The sequence below is a fragment of the Peromyscus maniculatus genome, chromosome 4 (assembly GCF_049852395.1).
Source record: "Peromyscus maniculatus bairdii isolate BWxNUB_F1_BW_parent chromosome 4, HU_Pman_BW_mat_3.1, whole genome shotgun sequence".
In the NCBI taxonomy this organism is placed as follows: Eukaryota; Metazoa; Chordata; class Mammalia; order Rodentia; family Cricetidae; genus Peromyscus; species Peromyscus maniculatus.
The window spans coordinates 57650638-57671929 of NC_134855.1; the positions used below are offsets into that span (position 1 = coordinate 57650638).

The window sequence follows — 21292 nt, forward strand, 5'->3', positions numbered from 1 at the left end:
TGTCTTAATTTTTACACAAAATAGAGATAATTGAACTGTAAAGAAGAGTGAGCAAAGACAGACTCCATGAAAGTTACTTATTCATGACCTAGATCAATGGTTATTTGTGGAAAGCCACAGCCTCACTTAAGGAAGGTCATGGTTTATTTACAATTTGTAGTATTTTATATTTAAGTAGCTGCCAATATTAAACATTTGAATTAACATAAAATGATAGGCTCAACTTGGAAAGTATGGTGTGGGATTTTTGTGAAATGCTTGATTCATATAAGTGTCCTCGTACTTGAGTTGAGGCCCTCCCCAACCCCATCCAGGCACAGTTTCAGTAAGAGAAAGCAGAGGATTTCATGGCCAAGTTCCTACTACTCGCTGCTGTAGCCTCCAATCTGAGCTGACAGCTGCTTTTCGTGTCCGAGCTATCATGTTCTCTACTATAGCTGTTTCACCCACTTCTGGTACTTGCTTGGCCATGTTAGCTGGTAGTGAGCACAATCCATGATGCTGATGGTACTCAACTTACAAGTCAGTTGTGTCTCTGTATAGAGGAGAATGAATAGCATTTTCCTCTTACTCATCACAGGCTTCACAGCTGGCATTCCTGTAACAAAAGATGGGGCAATAAGAGGAATGCAGAATAAACTCATTGAACAAAATCATTCTGTGACCCAGCAGTCTTAAGGAAAGAGGAGCCAAAGGCCTAGGGGAAGGTGGCTTTATGTGAAGTCTGTAGAAGAAAAGACGGTTGTGGGTGTGATGTAATTGTAACAAACTGGCAGGAACACACCAGTCCTTATTGTTCAGACTTGGTTTCCAGGTCCAGGGCAGGAACCTCTGGGAAGGAGAGTCTTATGACCTACATCCACGTTACCTGACTTATCTTTGTAATTACGAATGTGACTTTATACAAACTCCTATTTTCTGTTTTCGATGATGTCATTCCTCTTCTTTAATAGGTCAAGTGACATCCAGCATTCTATTGTAATTCTCTTTTTCTGACTCTTCTACCTCTAGATGAAAAATGGTCATTTTCTTTGTCATCTCCCCTACAGAGAGTGGATGCTGTAAGCCTCTTCCCTTTAGACTGCTCCTTGTTTTTCCACATATGTGAATATTTCTTAACACACAGTTCCTTCCATCAGGACCATACACACACAGGTTATTCTGAAATTTCAATGTCTCAACCATCAGTCCGTTTAGGTTCTCTAACAAGCAAAATCCATGAAATGCTTGCACAAAAGAGATTGGACTCCACTCTGAGGAATACAGGCTATTGCTAGATTTTTTAAATACTATCTTTTCAAGAGCAAGGGTGCCAACTCAGTAACCCTAACAAACCTCTCATTTATCATAAGAAAAGACTTTTAGTGTGTTATATTCTGACTAATAAATTTCTGCTGTTGATTGGAGCTATAAAGAATACAGCTTTTCTGAAAGGAGTTTCATATTAGAATCATTCAAATACTAACTATCCTTGGGGTCCAATATTAAGCAGGAACCCCTAGGAAGTTTACTCATTTTTGAATAAGTTCATTCACTATGTAACATTCTATGTTCAGATGTCAAGCATAGGAAGCATAATGATATGAATCCCTCAAAGGTAGAACAAGGCACTTAAGAATCTTTTCTTCCACACATATTGGTTCTTAGTGCATTGATGTGGGAATAAAAGTTGCTCTTTACTAGGACTTTGAAGGTCAGGCTTTACTTTTTCCTTGGAAACAGTGAGGCCTGAAGATATTGTTTCTGTTTCTATACCTCCCACTCACTGTAACTTGAAACATATTTGGTCATAAAAACAAGGCCAGCCATGCTTGAGCTTGAACGGATCTGTTGGTTCTGAATTCCTGGATCACAATGTGATGAGGGGCACTGTAGCTTTCCCTCAAATAACCATCACAAACCCAGCTTATGTTCTTGTCTCCTTTTTACTCTTCATTTTTTTTGTGTGTGTGGCTGAATTACTGTGCACTGGTGTAAGGAAGAAATGCAGAAATTACTGACAAAATCATAGTACAAATTGAGGTTTGGGATCAAGTGCTCCTAAAGCAAATTCTTAAAGCCCTTGAGCCATCTTCCATTTCAAGGTCACTTCTACCTCCCACATTATCAAATGAGAGCTACCTTCCCCTTTCCTTCTCTCAGACATGCTCCAGTTCTACTTAATCCTCCCCTTCTCCCCTCTGAGGAAAAGCGTGCCTTTTCTTAACATCCATAATATTGCTTAATATTGTATTACAATACACACTATTCGGGCACTTTCTTTTAACACCAGATACCAGTTGACAGCAGAACCCTTGGAGTTCCAGCATGCAGGTGATTAAAAAGACTGGCTTCCCTAAGAAAAGTATAATAGCAAATGTGGGTCTTTTTTTCCAGAAGCTTTGCACTGTATCAGAGGACACAAATACAATCCCCTACATTGTAGAATCTGTACTCGTGGAAATGCAAATTGATTTTCAAACACCATGCATACTTTGGGGACATAGATACTTAGAGTTTAATTGAAGAATGGAAAGAGAAAGCATGGATTCTCTCATTCTCATTTGAAGAAACCTTTTGGAATTTCTTCAAGTATGATGGCTGTAGCTTCTTACAGAAGCATGTGGTATCTAACAAAAAGGTACAAGCTGTTTTGTCCCAACACTGTGTGTTGGGACACCACTATTTGCATAGAAAGTATTAACTTAAAAATAAAGATCTAAAAATAACAGAGATCACACTAATCTTCCCCAAAATAACTTTGTGGAGGAAAAGTTTGATTTCAGTCATCAGTTTGGAAACATATGTACTCTGTCTCCCCATGATCCATTGGCGACCATGTTTTCTAGTGGGAAAAATCAGGATTAGGAACATTTTCGGTTTTGTTATTTTGGGAGAAGAAATAGCTCATGAGATGTTGAAATTCCTAAGACATTTCCATATTTATGGGAAAATATTTCTGAGTATTTGAAATTAGTACTATCCTAGAATATGTCTGTTTTGTCCCTAAGTGACAACCTATCCTCAAATAGTCAGAGAACAGGAGGCCATCTAACTGTGATGAAAGGCAGTGTGAAGTGTTAAGATTCTGAACCATTTATGTCTGTCAGGCCTTTCCTGATATCTAGTCTAACACTGGTGTTATCTTAACCTTTCTATTGAGGTCTGAGGAAGGAATTCATATTCTTCAGGAAAGAAAAGTTATCAAAAGATTCATTAATCATGATATAGAGCAGAATGAATGGATAAGATCAGTTAGAAATAGCTTGTAACTAGAATGGGATTCTAGCCCAAAGAAAATGGATACTGTCACGATTGAGAAAATGAATTAGGATTCAGGAACTGTGAGTTTTAGAACTGATAGGGTTTTAGTCATGTTGTTCATGATGGGTCTTGAGCAATTCATTTATTCTTCAGCAGGCACAATGTCTCTCACATAAAATGGACTGAGTAGCTATAGCCCTTAGAGTTTACAGTGTTATACCATACATGGATTAATAGCATATTTTTGTTTTCTCAATTTAAAAAAATTCTACAATTAGATAAAAGAAAGAAAGGAACCCAATTTAAATTGGCAATACTAATTCTAAATGATAATATAAAATAATAGTACAAGAGTTATACATGTAGCTCAGGTAACTAGTGGAGTGCTTGTCTATCATGTACAAAGTTCAGGGTTCAGTCCCAAACATTGCATAAACCAGGCATGGTGGCATATGCGTGTAATATTAACACTCAAGAGAGAGTCAAGAGGATCAGAAGTTCAAAGTCATCCTCAGCTACATACCAAATTTGATGCCAGCCTGGGATACATGAGTCACTGTCTCAAAAGATAAAGTAAATGAAATAAAAACAAAAAAGGAAAAAGAATGAAAATTTCAAATTAATCCTATTTTTATATGAAAATTGGCTGCCCATGGGGGGATTAAGGTAAACTAGGCTTGAGCCTAAATCTCACTTTTACATCAAGTTGGTTATGGTTTGTTTTGTAAAATTTGTTTACTTTTATGTATATGAGTGTTTTGCCTGCATGTATATGTGTTCCATGTGTGTGCAGTGCCCATGGAGGCCAGATAAGTGTGTCAGATCATCAAAAACTGAAGTTACAGATGTTTGTGATCTTCCATGAGGATTTTCTGTAAGAACAAGCACTCTTAACCACTGAGCTATCTCCCTGACCCCTGGTCATGCTTGTTAATGTTAGGGTAACTTCTTTAAGTGGGAAGACACAGGTGAACAACAACAACAACAACAACAACAACAACAACAAACATAACAGCAATAATTCTATCATTCCAGAGCCTGTTCCATGTATTTTCAGAGCCAAATTGAAAGGGTGAGTTTGATAAGTGGAAGCTCAAGGACAACTCTATTTATAGTTGATATTTTCCCTGGAGACTTCAGGAGAGGATATTTAATATAAGTGCCAATGTTTCATGCAGTATTGTCCACATTTTCCAGAGGAGATTTTTAGTGAGCCATAAATGTTGGCCATAAATACTAAAGGCATTGTGATAATAAAAGAACTGAGAAAAGCACAGCAGCAGTTAATTGATTTGACCTATGGTGTTCACTCTTTTAAATGTACCTTATCTATAGGGAGATGATTGTTCATTGTTTTACCATTTTAACTTTCTGTCAATGTAGTCCGCTAACATGCATAGTTATTTTCTAACAATTTATTGTCTATTTTAAAAGAATATATGTTTAAATGAATGTGTGTATGAATGCATATGCATGTAAATGTGTGTATGTGTGTGTGCTGATATATGCATGCAAATGCAGTGTCTAAGGGGGTCAGAAGAGGGCATTGGATGTGTGTGTGTGTTGATATGTGAATGTAGTGTTCAAGGGTGTCAGAAGAAGACATTGGATCCTCTTGGGCTAGAATTATAGACAGTTGTAAGCTGACTGATGTGGGGTGGGAACCAAACTCTGGTCTTTTACAAAAACAGTAGATGTTTTTAATTCCTCAGCTATCTGCCTAGCATCACATATGCGGTTCTAAGGTTTAGTTTGTCAAGTGTCAGTCAGGATTAAAAGTGTTATGTGAAAAATTGCAAAACAGGACATTTACGTTTTAAGTAACTTACTTTAGCATGTTTTTATTGTCAATCCGTGTGCTTATTTTATAAGTGAACTTAATCATAGGTATGTATGTGCAAGAAAAATGAGCACATGCAGTGTTTCGCACGGCATGTGGCTTCAGGTGTCAGTGTGAGGTCTTGTACTATATCTTCTGTGCATGTGTGATGTGATTGTACTAGGGTTGATACAAAGAAATTTCAATTTCAGACCGTGAATTTTAAATTATTAAAACTAGATTCAAACATCTCTTTATAAACCAAAGTAGGAACCATTACAATTGACGTGTTTGTGCCAATGAGGAATAAATTTACTTATTCTTCTAGCATGAAAATCCATGAATCAAGACTTGAGGGGTTGTTAGAAAGTGTTTTCAGCATCTTGCTGGTTATAGAAGTATTTTCCCTGCAAAAAGTTTTCCAGGTTCTTAAAAAAGAGATCATTGGTTGTAGAGTTCATTTGACTATGGTAGAAGAGACAAAACGTCTTAGCCCAGTTCATTCAACTCTTGAAGTATTGATTTGGTGATACTTGGTCAGGCGTTGTCATGGAGAATAGGGCTCTTTCTGTCTTCCAATGCCAGATGCTGGCATTGCAGTCTTGGGTGCATCTTATCTACCTGTTGAGCATCCTTCTCAGATGGTTTTATGAAGGTTCAGAAAGCTGTGGGAGATCAGATCACTAACAGTAACCATGACCCCCCTCACACACACACACACACACACACACACACACACACACACACACTGGTTATAGTTTGGCCTTGTAGCTTCTTCTGTATCCAACCACTGAGGGAGTCCTCACTGGTTGTCATATGCAGTCAACTCGTTGTAGCATGTCACAGTCTTACCAGGGAATGGTTTGTTCCATTGACTAAGAGAGGACAATGGTCCAGAACAATCCTTTTTAAAAATTCAGTCAGCCCATGAATGGATGTTCATTTATTTGGGCTTTTTTAGCTTTCCAATTTGCTTCAAATGCCCAATGACCATTTAAAGTTCTGGATTACATTCTCAGGTAGCTAGCAGTAAGAGGACCAGCTTTGACAAATGCTCTCAGTTGGTCATTGTCAACTTCTAATGGCTAGGCATCAATTCCCCATTCTCAAAGTTCTCATCCCCTTCACAATACTTACAGGACTACCACCACACTGTATGCTGTTCATGATATGATCTATGATATGCTCAAATAACAAAATTGCTCAAATTTGATTTTTGTCTAACATAATTTCCATAGTAGAAAATAAACACCAACAAGTCATTAGGAAGAAATATAGTGAGAAATGCATAATAAATGATACATAATGTAGACTCATTTATTAAGAATTCCTTCCAATATCAAGCAAGTTTCAACAATGCCAAACACATGATTCCATTTGTACCAAGCTGACACTTTTACTTTTTGGTCACAAGTTAAAAGTTTCAATGCCACTTTAAGGATATTTCTGATTTATCATTTCTATCTTTGCTTTTTTATCTCAAAATCAAATTGTTTTTGTTTTGGGTTTTTTTTTTTGACAGGGTTTCTCTGTGTAGCTTTGTGCCTTTCCTGGAACTCACTCTGTAGACCAGGCTGTGGATCTCGAACTCACAGAGATCCACCTGGCTCTGCCTCCAGAGTGTTGGAATTAAAGGTGTGTGCCACCACTGCCCAGCTCAAAATCAAGTTTTAGTCAAAGCTGCATATAGAGAAGAAAACATAAAATATTCTGTGAGCTGGAGAGATTTTAGTTGGTAAAAGTTAGGTGTACAAGAATGAGGACCTGAACTCACATACAAAGTTGAGCATGATGGCACGTGGTAATAATCCAGTGCTGCAGAGGTATAAACAGGTGAGTCTCTGGGGCTTGTGGGGCAAGGCAGCCAAACCAAACAGGGGACTTCTAGGCCAAGTAAGAGACCTTGTCTCCAAAGAAGGTAGATAGATGCCTTATCAGATAAGAGAGCAGAAGTTATCCTGTGGCCTCCATCCTTACACACACACACACACACACACACACACACACACACACACACACACACACAAACGAGTTGCCTTTCCTTTTCTCTTTCCACCTCAAAAGGAGATACCAGTGAAGATGGACATTAGGGGGGAAAGAATTCAATAGATGCTTTGGGTGTCACATGTCAAATGTCAACAACCTAACAAAATTAGTTTAAGCCAAAGTGAAATATACTAGAAATTATTCACTTTTTCATGTTATTAAAGGAAATAAAACTGCTAGAGAAAAAAGCTGAGCCTCAGGAAACAGAATCAAAGACTGACTCTCATTCCCTCTCTCTTGTTTTTGCTTGCCAACTTAACCTTGTCACTAGTCCTTGTCTGTCTCCTTAAAGCAAAAACAAGTGACATCTTACCCCTATAATTCAATATTCTGTCATGGGGAACTGCTGCAGCAAGGTCATGGCGAAAGACAATGACTCACCCAGTAGTCAGAACAAGACAACATTGAAGCCAGGCAGTGGATGTTGATACACATCTCGGTGAGCCACTGAGGATTGACTTGGTGCGTGTTCAGCAAGCACTCTACCAACTTCATTACATCCCTAACATGTCACAGCTCCACACTGTATGGTGACTAGCCTTCACTGTAGTACTTGGGAGGTAGGAACAGGAGGAGGAAGAAGAACAAAGTTCAAGGTCATTGCCCACAACATAGCAAAATAAGTATAAATTTCCAAATTAAGGAGAACAGATTAGGTGCACAGTAAGTTTGAGGAATGAATTGTAATGACCTGGATCATCTGGAGATGATAAATGACAAACATGTTTGAGGAGAACTCTTCTTTCAGCTGGGATTTAAATGAAATTCTGCCTAGGATTTGAAAAGACATTAATATTCTCAATACAGTCTGAGATGTTTCTAAATGATCTTTGGGTGATGATAAACTTTTACCAACAGTACAGCACATCTACAATGAAAGCAACACAGTGTTCCTTCCCAGAAGTACTTGGGAATTCAAAATTTTGTATTTTAAAACCACAAATTTATTAGTATGATGCTTATGAGGTGGGGAACAGTTCCAATTTTGTTATTAGAAAAAATAATATGTCTGGGTATCATCCCAGTACTTGAGAGGTAGAGTAAGGATCAAGAGTTCAAGGTCATCCTTACCTACATAGTAAGTTGGAGTCCATCCTGGGCTATATGAGACCTTGTGTCAAAACGACTAAATGAATAAATTAATGATTAAAAAATCAATCCCAAATAAATGATACTAGTTTTGAAAGACCAAGCAAATGAGGCAAGTGAACACTTTCTTTCTAGTTACTACCATTGAATAACAGGAACTTCTCTTTTAAGCAGAGACTGTATTGATTTTTCCCTTCATATAGTCAATGTAAAACTACTTTTCCTCAGAAAAATTGAGTAAGAAATGCTGTATCAAATATACTTAAATCTTACAAAAGAAAAGAACAAAGGCACGAGCTCATGGGGGGTGGTTAAAGATCGTTCTGAAAGGAAGGGGAGCTGTGCTTTTGTGTGTGGAAGGTAAATAAGGAATCGGGCCAATGAAGGGCAGCAAACCACAGAGGGAAGCGGGTCAGGGAGAACAGTGGGTTGCTGTGATGGAGAGGGCTAGCCAGGGAGCCAGCCTGCCCGGGAACAGCTGTAAATCTGGCAGAAGAGACAGGTCAGCCAAGCAGCTGCCTGACCTGTGTACCCATAGGTCAGACAAAGGACAAAAAGCAGAACAATCTGCTCATTCAGAAGTTTCCAGGGGGTCAGCAGGCCCGGGAAGGAGAGATCCGCTGAGCTGAAGCAGCCACCACGGAGAACGGAGGAAAATAGCCCCGGGATACGGAGAGAACTGGGGAGATATTGAGACTAGTGCATCAGGGTTCACTTTCCAGTGAAAGGGTTTTAAGTAATGGGAGAATTGTGGAGGTGACCAAACACTTAGATTCATTTACATCACTTCTCTGGAAAAGGCCATATATACAATGAGATTAATTGTGCTTAGTGATCAAAGCAAAAATAAATACAGGGAAAGTATTATTTCTTGTTTGCAGCTTTAAGACTCTCTCTCTCTCTCTCTCTCTCTCTCTCTCTCTCTCTCTCTCTCTCTCTCTCTCTCTCTCTCTCTCTCCCCCTCTCTCCCTCTCTCCCTCTCTCCCTCACTATCTCTTGCCACCAAATAGAAGTACAGAGAAGGTCTGGATTGGTGAACTAAAATTATATGGGAACCTAACATGAATAAGCTAAATACAGGCAAGACATCTATCCTATTCTATATGCAGATAACTAGTTGAGCAAGATTGAATTAATTGGAAAGAAGTTTACTCACTGGAAAAAAAAGACTTCATTTAAATCTATCCATACTTAGAATAGGAGAAAATTTCAATGATAAAATTGAAGCTAGTCATTCCATCAGTTAAAATGTCACGGGCACTTATGATCTTCAGTCATTCATCTAGACTGTTGGAGCCCATCGAGGTTTCCTAGTGCCTTTACCCAGCAGAATTGTGTAAGAGGATGATTGGGCCATGGGCCTGGGTACAGGTGTTTGGGAGGGTCTACACTTGGTTGTATCCAGCAGGGGGAGGTCTTTTTGCCTCACCCCTTGGCATTGTTTTAAAAAGCCCTTTTGAATAAATTTCTGGGCTGGTGGGTTTTGACCCAGGCCCTCCCGAGGTAATCCTGTGTTTCTGTCTTTCCTCTCGTCATCTAGGTATCTCTTTCTATCTAAATATTTCCCACTTCTCCTTGCACAAGAGTACCCTGGTTATAAAAGTGGGTGCTGGACTCCCACACTACACTCTATCTGATCTAGTTGGGGAATAAAAGAATGCATTGGTTCTGATCACATCTTGCTAACATTTTGAGGGAGGGAGGCATGTTCTACAGGTTCCCAAATAAGCACATACGATATACAGACATAGAGACTGGGGAAAATTCAGTATGGGAGGTGTGTAGGTATTTGTGCTCATGGACTAAGGGGAGCCAAGAATGTTAAATACACAGGGCTATCTCTTCAAAGGGAGAAATGTGTAATCTGTTTTCTCCCCAGAAAGATGGGAGTAGATGCGGTTAATAGCCCAGTGATCTATGCACTATGTGTGTGTCCAAGATCATCCTGAGTTCTCTCACAGAGGATCTTGAGCTTGTCTCAGCCAATCTACAGAACCTAATGTTATGACAAATGTCACATGTACTTTACAAAGAATTTTTTTGTAGTCATGTCTTAAGCTCTGTTGTGTACACGGGATTGAGTTATCACTAGGAAATATGTGTTTGTGTTTAATTCATGCTGTTTAAATATGCCTTAAGTAAACTACTCAGGGTCTGACTCTCAGAATGTGAACCAACCTCAGCTACTGAATCATGTTGACCCAAACTGTCTTCTTGCCACCTGCAGATTATTACTCTGCTGGCCATGGTGGTCTCAAAGACCCTCACAGAGCAAAACATGTTTTTAGATGAGATGTTTAGGGAGGTCACACTGAAATGATGAGCTGCCTACTTGGATAAGGAACACACCATGGGTCCCTCAGAAGGAGCATTGAGTGGGAGGGCACAGGGAAACATGGCCCCAAGACTAGAGAAGGTCTATGTGTGAAAAGTCAGTGACTCACCAAGTGAGTGGAGGTTGATTCGTCAGGAGACAGAGCCTAATTAGGAAGATTCTTAAGTCTCTGATAAGGAACCTGGCTCTAATTCTCAAGATAATGAGAATTCATCAGAGTTTTCTTCAATATAAAGTATCTTTTCATACCATACACAGTATTATAAAATGAGAATCAGTAATTAGAGCAATTTTGGAAAATTAACAAATATGTGGAAATTAAATTATTTTATCAACCTATAAATTCAAGAAGGGGTTAAATGGAAATCTAATGGTTTGTTGATAAAAATAATACTGGAAATATATATATACCAAACTGTTGGGATACAGAAAAAAACAATTGTAAAAGGTGAGTTTAAAGGAATAAAAGCCTACATTAAGAAAAAGATAAGTTCAAATAGCCGGGCGGTGGTGGCACATGCCTGTAATCCCAGCACTCGGGAGGCAGAGGCAGGTGGATCTCTGTGAGTTCAAGGCCAGCCTGGTCTACAGAGCTAGTTCAGGACAGGCTCCAAAGCTACAGAGAAACCCTGTCTCGAAACCCCCTCAAAAAGAGAAGAGTTCAAATAGACAGCCCAATGGTACATCTCAAACAACTAGAAAAATAAAAAAAACCAAAAACTAAATCCAAAGCAAACAGAAGGAAAGAAATAATAAAGAGCAAAGCAGAAATAATTGCAATCAAGACTATACACACAGAAGTCAAGATTTGCAGAAAGAAGTGCTGGTTTTTGAGAAGATAAATCAATACATCTTTGTATTAACTCAGATTAAAAGCAATAGGACTCACTCAGGTAAACTTATAAATGAAAAAGGAGACATTATAAATGGTACTGTACGAATACAGCAGACAAAAAATAGAATAGTTAATTCAACAGATTGTATGATCAAGAAGAGAAGAATAAATTCCCAGAAATATACAGATTGCCAAGACTGAATTATAAAAATATGAAAAACACGGCAAAAGTAAAAAGACTGAGTTAGCAATGAATGACCTCACATCAATGAGAAACCTTCATGTAAAAATGAGGCTCAGTGCTGACTCCCAAGCTCCCTCTGCAACAGACTCTCAAATCTTCGCCTCACAGCACACTATTCTTAACATCAAGTCTACTGTAATTTTTAAATCACTAAACAAATTTTAGAGTAGTACTAGGCTTACAGAAATAATGAGCAGAAAGTATAGAGTCCCCTATAGCCTTCTTCCTACACCTGGACCATATTCCCTGTTATCAACATCCTGTACTGCAGTAATGCCTCAGTTACAGTTGATGAGCTTACATTGACCTTGGCATTGCATGGAGCCCATGGGATAAATTAGGGCTACGCTTGTGTGCATGTTATGAATCTGGAACAATGTATATTATATGTATCTACTAGTGGAATGTGGTACAGGCTAGTTTAACTGGCATAAATGCTTTGTCTGTCTTTCCCCCTTTATTCCTGTCTTTGTAGTCTTGTTTATTTCCAGAATGTCATATAGTTGAAATCCTATAGTGTGTTGTACTTTCTTATTGGATCTTTTCACTTATTAATAATATCCTTACAATTTTATCCTTTGTCTTTTGTGGCATTTTTTCTTCTTTGTCTTTTGTAACAGGGCACAGTGTTCTATTGCCTGACTATATCACAGATTATTTATCTACCAAAGGATCTCTTGATAATTCCATATTTCAGCTATTTGTGTGTGTTTGTGGACACAAGGTTTTTAATCCATTTCAGTAGATAACTCAGAGAAATTTCTGCATGATATGGTAAGATATGGATAGAATTTATTTTATTTATTAATTTAAAATTGTTATTTTTTTGTGCTTGGATGTTTTGCCAGCACATGTGTCTGTGTATCACATGTGTGCCTGGTGCATGCTGAGGTCAGAAGAACTTTGAATCCCCTGGAATTGAAGTTAAAGACAGTTATGAGCATCCATGTGCATGTTTGGAATTGAACTCAGGTCATTTGGAAGCTCGATAAGTGTTCTTAATTGGTAGGACATCTCTCCAGCCAAAAGAGTATGATTAGTTTCTGAAACATGTCACTTAAAATGTCTTGCAATGTGTGTACCAGTTTTCATTTCTTCCAGTGAAGAATGGACCTCCTTCTATGTAATCTCCACCATTATCATTATCAGTAATCTCAGTGTTTGCCAGCCTTGTGTATGTGTAGTGGCATCCCACTGTTTTAGTCTGAAGTTTCCTAATGGCATGTAATATGGAATATCTTTGGGTATGCTCATGAGCTGTCTGTATATTTTCTTGTGAGGGTCCATTTAAGTACTTATCTATTTTTAGTTATGTTGCTCTGTTTCTTATTGTTGGGGTTCAGGGGTCCTTTGTGTATTTATGCAATAGACTTTTAACAGATGTGTCTTTGTTACACTTTCTATTTACACAGTCTGTAGCTTGTCTTCTTTTCCCGGACTTTGAATCTACAAAGTAGAATTTCCTAATTGTAATGAAGACCAGATTATCAAGTGTTTTCCTCTCAGAGACCATGTCTCTGGTGTTGTGTCTAAAGTCATTGCTAGACTGAAGACTTTCTCCTGTTATTTTCTAGAACTTTTAAAATTTTGCATTTCATATTAAGTTTGGAATATTTTGAATATGGGTGTTCAGTTGTTTGAGATGATCTGTTGGAAAAACTGTCTTTGCTGCATTTTGTTGCCCTTTTCTCCTTTTGTCAAAGGTAGTTGACCACACTTATATCAAGCCATTTCTGTTCCACAGTTCTATGTATTAGTTTTCAAAACTACTGCACAGTCTCGGTTGCTATAGATTTACAGTAAGCATTGAATCAGGTAATATTAACTTCCTCATTCCAGAGATCTTTCCATGTTGCCACATTGACAAATTCCAGATCAAAATCATCCTTTCAGATAGACAGGTTCTCAGAATGCCTCTTCTCCATGGTATCTGAATCAGTTGAACTAGGGATATTCATATTCAATAAAAGGTACACCAGTGATATAAGACTTTAACACACACACAAAAAAAAGACTTTAACACTAGAATGAAAAAAATTATTAATTCAAAATCAGAAAATTTATCATTGAAGACATTTGTAGCCTAATCAGTGACTTCCCTCCTTGAGATCAGGTTACCAAGGGGCTCCCTCAGCAAGCTTCAGTTCAAAGCTTAGTGATCTGACTCAACTGGGGTATCCATTGATATGAGGCTGTGGCAAACAGTGTTCTAGTAGGAAAGGGCCTTGCCTGGAAGACACTGCCAGCACTAGATGTCCTTCCCTGAACACCATTGCAGCTGTGGCTCTAACTGAAGTTCTCCTTTTTCTGTTTTGTTAATAATGCTTTGGAGGCTAACCACCATCTCCTGCTCACCGATTCGTTCTTTTTTAATTGTAGGTATCTTATTGCACTCAATAAGTCCCAAGAAAGTCATACAGAAATGGGAGCTCTTTTGTCTCTTTCTAAAGTGAAATTGCCTAATACTGTTCAGCACCATTATGTGTAGGCTTAAAAATTTATGTCTACTTTTAAATTCATGGGGGAACCCATTAGCTTTAGAGGGAAAAGGGTATCAGATGAGCACTTAACTATGGAAGGCATAAAAGGCTTTCAGTCTATCAAAGTGGTTTTCTCCCTAGACTGGGCAGCAGAATCACCACAAAATGAAATATATATATATATATATATATATATATATATATATATATATATATATGTGTGTGTGTGTGTGTGTGTGTGTGTGTGTGTGTGTGTGTGTGTGTGTATAATATTTTGTATCTCTGTGTTAATTTTTTTTTCTTTAACTGAGGCAAAATACCTGACCAAAAACAACTTAGGAAGGAAGGGTCTATTTTGGTTTATAGTTTGGGATATAGTTCATCATGGAAGTGAAGTCCCAGTGGCAGGAGGTGAGGTCATTGGTTGCATTGCATCCACTGAAAGGAAGTTGAGAGAAACAATGCTCACTTTCCCCTTTGATTCTGTCCAGGCCTCTAGTCTACTGTAGAGTCCTGCTCATGTTCAGTGTGGAGTTCCACACTCAGCTAAACCTCCCTAGAAATGTCTTCACAGGCACAACAAGCGTATGTCTTCTAGGTAATTCTAAGTTCTTTCATATCAACAAGGTTAACCTTATATATGTTAAAAAAGCACACACACACACATTTATATATACATATGAGGGTCATAGGCTCTCAAAAACACATATATATGTTCACTTTCATATTCTTGCCTGACCCCAGCCTCAGTCTTGCTGATAAATATGTGGCTCTTCACATTTTGCTAAGTGATACCAGGTTTTGTCCAGAGGAGTGATCTGAGATCACACCTGACAGTGGTTTATGGAGCATGTTCTTCACTGGTTTCACACTATTTACTGCTAACCTTATCATTTTGGCTTTACTTTTGTCCAATGGCTTTGGCAAAGTACACGATAGGTGAAAAATATGCATAAATATATAAATATGTCCCTATCCCCATGTGACATGGAAAACCATTTTCCACATTTATTCTGCAGAGAAGTGTGCCCTTAAGTGATGGAGAGTTAAATAATGGTCCTGCCTTGACCTGCAGTTTATGCTGTGAGGTTTGCATTGTATTGGAACAGAGGTTGACTATGTTGCCTTTGTTGTATTAAAGCAGCAGTTGACTATGTCACCTATACCAGGTTTACTTAAAAAAACGTAGGAGGGTACAGATTTGCAGTCAGTCTAAGACATGATACATAAATGTTTCGGGGGAATAATATAAATATATCCCTTGATCTCTGTGACCTTAGTATATTAATATATACCTGTTATAATGAATGGTAAAGTATTAAACAAAATAAAGAATATATGAACACATCTTAGGAAAGTCAAAACACATTTCCAATCTAAGAAATGATAGGACTTTACTGAGAGGCCATTCTGAGTGCCACATTAGAGATTAAAGAGACTCTATCTAACATTACATTTTAAATAAGCTGAACCATTAGTAAGTGGTCTTGCTAAGCCTACAGAAATCATTCCTTTGTACACAGCAGGCTTTTAGAAAACTAAATCTTGTTCAATATATTTTGCAAGTACTGTTTGCATAGACACCACGCTTGCTGTTAACCAGCCCATTGCTCTATAAATGGCTGTCTAAATTCCTATTTCTCAAGTTTGAGCACTGTTTTACTCATCAGCATGGCTTGTTCTACTCGTCTGTAATGCTTTTCCACTAAATTAAATCATGTGCACATCATCACTCCTAATCTCATATCCTATCTATTCTCTAGTTTTGTCTCTTTCCCAGATGGGGCTTATTATATTTAAATCAAACTGCTTGGTCCTGTCTATGAATATTAAATGACCACATTTTTCATGTCAAGAGTCCAGTCCAAAGTTTTGTATACAACAGACAGAAAGCTTCCTCTTTTCTCATGACTTGATCATTATTTGAAACCTGATTATGTTTAAAGAGTGTCTGCAAGTTAGATTAAATTCAACACCTTTGATTCCTCTAAAACCAATAGTATGGGGTAGGTTACATCTAAATCTAGTTTGATGATGAAAAGAGACCCATAATCTTGCATCACTGTATTTTCTTTCTGGTTCTCACTTTGTAAAAGATCATTGATAGTGGAGGATTACACTCTAGTTACCCAGGCAAAGAGATCCCAGTAGGAGCAAGGGGCTAAAGTTTGTGCCCTGGTTCACTCAATAGTTTCTCAGTGAATATAACAGGAAACTTCACTTTCTTCTTTAAACCAGAGAGATTAGATTGGTTAATATTCATATTTATAATCATTTGGAGATAAGAGATCTAGCCAAGATCTGTTGAAAATTGTGGGGCTCTTTCATTGAAAAGGCACAAATATAATAAAAAATATAGACTTCTTATGGAGTGATGGGTTCTCCAAAATACACCCACAGATTCCCCCAAGGACTTTAGGGTGATTGCTAAGACCTAAAGAATATGCTTTTACCAAAAAAGAAAATCTAATTTTACATTTACCCAATGCATTTGTGAATTTGTTTTAAAAAATGTGCATTTGAGCCAAGCATTTGTTCAAGTCTACAATCCCAGCCTTCTTCACAAGGACATTGTAGAATGATTCCATGAGTTTAAAGTCAACTTGGGTTACAAAATGAGTTCCTGATCAGCATGAACTACATATAATATGGTGCCCTTGCTCAAAATAACAAAAGAAACAAAAATCATATGTATTTCTTGCTAAACAAACAGGAGATTTGGGAGCTATCTTTCCTATATTGAACTCAACCCACTTCTTACCTCATTGTCGACCCTTGTCCCTATTTTTGCTCATAGGAGCTACATGGATCGGTTTTAATTGACCTTCACTATTTTAGAAATTCAGAGTCTCTGTGATCTTTTGTTGATTTCCTATATCCCAAACTTTCCATTTTCATATATTATTCCTATAGAATAGTTCTTCTGATACATACAGCCTGCAGGAAAGCATTCAAATCTCTTTCCTAAACTGCTGCTGTCATTGGGAATATCCCAATAAAGCCACATGTTTGGATCCAGGCAAGAGAAGCTCCTATAGCGTCATGTGTAAACTAGTCATATAATTACAATCAACCAAAGTGACTTCATAATGTGTGTGTGTGAGAGAGAGAGAAACAGAGAGAGAGAGAGAGAGAGAGAGAGAGAGAGAGAGAGAGAGAGAGAGAGAATCACTTTGCTCTTTTGCTCTATGTCCTTAGCTAGCCTGCAACTCACTATGTAGACCAAGCTGAGGATAAACTGTGGCAGTTCTCCTATCTGTCTGCCAAACCACCTGCTTTACAGAGTTAAGAGGGAGCACATACCCAAGTCTGCCTGTGGGCATTGCTCATTCTCTCTCTCTCTCTCTCTCTCTCTCTCTCTCTCTCTCTCTCTCTCTCTCTCTCTCTATCTCATTCTGTTTTCTCCTTTGACCCAGCCTACTTGGTCTGCCCTCAACTCCATTTTCTTCATATTTTTACAGATGCATGCTATATAGCCTGGCCTTCTGTGTGCCCCCTTTTCTGTGTGTTTATGTTATTGTGGGAAAGGTACCTCCATTGTGCTTTCTGGGTTTCCTTTGTCTCCTGCCAGTGTGCAGTCATAACTGAGTCTACACTTGCCCTGGATTCTGACTGAAATGTGAGCCATCATAGACCAAGTATAGGGGAATGGCTTTTCTCACACATCTATGAGGGAGGAGTCTTAGAATTTCATCAATGCCTCCAGAATAGTTTACTCTCTGTCTATGGGATTACTCAAATATTGAATATGCATTTTTAAAAAATTGAAACCAAAACATAAATTAAAGCTGTGTATAGAAAGACATTATAAAATCTACATAAACAAACTGTATACTTTAGTTTCAACATCATTGGGCCTATAACCAAATGAATATTGCTGATGGATAAAGGGAAAATAGTGGTTCATAAAGGTTTCAGGACTAAATTAATCAACTATACATTCTTCAACTACAAGAAGGCATTAGGGCAAACTGCTTTAGAAACAAAAGAAGTTGTGGTAAGTGTTCTGCGGGACATCTCTGTGGTAACATGTTACCAGCTCTGCCTCATCAAAGCTTTTCCCTTGAAAATATTTCATTTCAGAGTGGCTTTATTTCAGAAAATTTATGTCTCGTGTAAATTTATGGTAGGTGATTGTTATTATAAAAAGAAATACAATTCGAATGAGGATAAGAAACAGGCCTGTACTCAAATGTGGCAAAAGACTGGCTAATGCTTAAGTATGTGGCATTTTTCTTTCTAGTGTTCTTACATTTACCAAAATTAATATCAACATTCCTCATTTAAATTCTCAAACACAATTTCACTACCTTGTAGTTGAATAGAAAGAGTGCTAGAGTCAATGTGACTTTAACAAACTTGGAGAGGAACCGTCAGCCTCTGCTCAGGAAAATGAGTGCAGCATGGCAGCATGAAATGCAACAATGTCAAAAGGACCCTAAGAGCATCCCGCACCAGGGTGGTATTGGTGCTGCAAACCTAGGACATGTCTTAGAGAATGGCTAGAGTGTGTGGATTGGTATCTTAAATGTTGAAGTAGAAATCCAGCTGAGATACCTTGAGAGTGGAACACTGTGGTTTATACACCCAGCACACACATTAGGATATGCTAGAACTCCCGTTGGCACCATACTACCCTTAAAGTTGAAAGCAAATTACTTGTGTTTTCAGAATCTCAACACCCCACCAGGTATTTACATCATGGACTTTTGATGAGCTATGCAAGCAAAATTCTAGCACAGTGCCTGGTTGGATTCAATAAGCTCCCTTTCTTTCCTCTCAGTATTTAAACCTCTTTTCAACTTAGTTAGTGTAATATGAAGTAAGTTTCAATTCCCAATAATAATTTCTCTCTACAGTCTTATGTCAAAAAACTGTGAGTGATCTGTATATGCATATTAAAATATTTAAATATTATTACACCTGCTCAAATATTGTGGCAAGATAATGCACCAAGTCCAGATATCATTTCTTGCCAAATTGCACTAAGCATGGTGGTAGCAGTGCCCAAAAACTCATGTATCTATTGAGTCTTGGTTTTACTGAAAACATGAGCCAGATCTTGCTTTTATTTTTCAGTTCTAACTTGAACATTTTTCATGATTCTTAGAAATATCTCATAAAACATTTGTCCAAAGTATAAAAATGCATGAAAATCGTCACACATTAAGATATCAGCTGGCATATTGTCTTAGCAGATCATAGTCAAGGGGACTTGAAGATAAGTCTTCAGGTTAAATGTGGGTGGAGTGGTGATCTTCTAATATTGTACTTCAGATATGGAATAACAAAATAAACCTGAAGATGAATGATTTTGAAATTGGCAGGGCACATACTGAAGTATTTCCTCATTAATTCAGTCAATCAGTTAGACTAAAACTGTTGGGTACACATCCTTCCTGGAACTGCAAAGTGAAATTACATATTCTCTGACATCAATGAGTTTTGTCTAATTAGAAAGATGTAAACAAAGTTCTTTAATGTAACTGACACAAAGTGTCAGCAGCTAGTAGATATGGGAAGCAACTTTCTAACTCTATGTGGGGATTGTGCTTTCCTTCAGGAGAGACAAGCTGATACCTGCAGGGTATGTGGAAGATGGTGAGACATGTGAAGAGGAGAAAGAGGTTTAGCATTGACTACAAAAGGAGAAAAGCTTAGAGGTTTAAGTGAGCCTAGGGTGGTTAGAAGAAACTTAGAGCAGAAATTACTACCAAAGGTGGAAATAAAGCCCTGTGAAAATGAAACCCACTAGGCAAGGACAGACCAAGCCAATGGAGCAGCAGCTATAGGTAAACATATGCCTAGGCTCTTTCACTCTGTAGGCATACTTATTGAAGAATTTTGAATAAAAGAATTCCATTATCCAATGAGTATGTTATGGGTCCAAAAATATGGCTAACAATATTGTGACTGTTGCTTTTTTGTTTATACGTTACATAAATGGCACACATCCCTTTTGGTATTATGACTCTGAAAGGCCTTCCTTGTAATTGAGTTCAGTGATGCCAAAAGCAATATTTTCACTAAATGATACATCAGAGTTATACTAAGGGCCTCTGAGCAGATCTTTAGTTAACAGGGTTTTAATAGACTGTGATGCAATCCTTAATGGAGAAGATGTAATTATAAAAGATACCCTGTCTCTAATGGAAATTTTTCTGGGTGTATTTTTACTGCTCAGTGAATGAAAAGGTTTATATAGGGATCCATTGTTTAGATTCTTGGAGAAAACACACACACACAAAGTGAAAAGTTTTCCACTTCACCTTTTCATTAACTCTTTCAGCAGTGGATCTACCAGAAATAAAATTCACTTGAATTTTGCACAATTTTTATAATTTCAGGGGTTAAGCATCTGAAAGGCCAGAACGGATCAGCATTCCCTGAAGAAGAAGAAAGTGCAAGTGAAAGAGAAGAGAAGTGGGACCATTAATTACCCTCTGCAGCAAGAGGACCTCTTGGGAATAACTGGACTGTACACTCTTCTGAATATCCAATGGTACTCCCAAGCCCCGTCTCCAGCAGCCTCTCCTGCTCATCCCCCACACTCACAGCAGCTGTGATCCTCCTGGAAGGCTCCTTAACTGAACTGTGAAACCGAGTGCAGATTGTTGTGTACCACTTGCAGTAAAGAACAGGCACTTATTTTACAGCAATTTTTCTTTTAAACTCACAATACCTAGGGATCTGCTACCATATGTATGTTCTCACTTTGATACTGCCAAAGCTGAACTCCTCCTGGCCTACTAATATGATTTACTTTCTGAAGTCAATGTAGAGAGCATTACTCTGAGAGTACAAAATAAATACTAAATGCACTTGGAATGAATGTGAGTGAGGATTAATGGAAGAGGAATATCTGTGGAAGCTTCTAAGTTAATACCTGCATTTAGCATGCTTCTGTATATAGATCAAACCAGAGTTTACTTCAACAAGACAATGATAGGTAGATGTCAGTTGTCTTGATTCAAAACACCACATCAAATATGAAACGTTTTTCATCTAGTAGTGTGTTGATGGTTAATTAAAGAAACAAATGTCTTTTCATTTTCTAAGCTGTACAATCTTGGTTTCTCAGCATCACCTAATCAATTGAAAAGGAAATGCTAAATTTATAATAAAACATGGCAAATCTCGTCTGAGCTCTCCTTTTTAACTATTTCAAGTTAAGCCATCTATTATGTATTGCTTGTTGCTT

The 21292-nt window shown here is 37.9% G+C and overlaps 1 protein-coding gene across 1 annotated transcript in view; it reads left to right on the forward strand.

The window, feature by feature from the left end:
• The window catches only part of Ppp1r1c (protein phosphatase 1 regulatory inhibitor subunit 1C), a 104970-nt gene extending 83678 nt beyond the window's left edge, over positions 1–21292 (forward strand). Inside the window, exon 5 of the mRNA XM_006997458.4 lies at positions 20439–21292. Within this exon, the coding sequence (XP_006997520.1) occupies positions 20439–20527 (89 nt within the window). The 3' untranslated portion in view covers positions 20528–21292. The remainder of the gene's footprint in view (positions 1–20438) is intronic.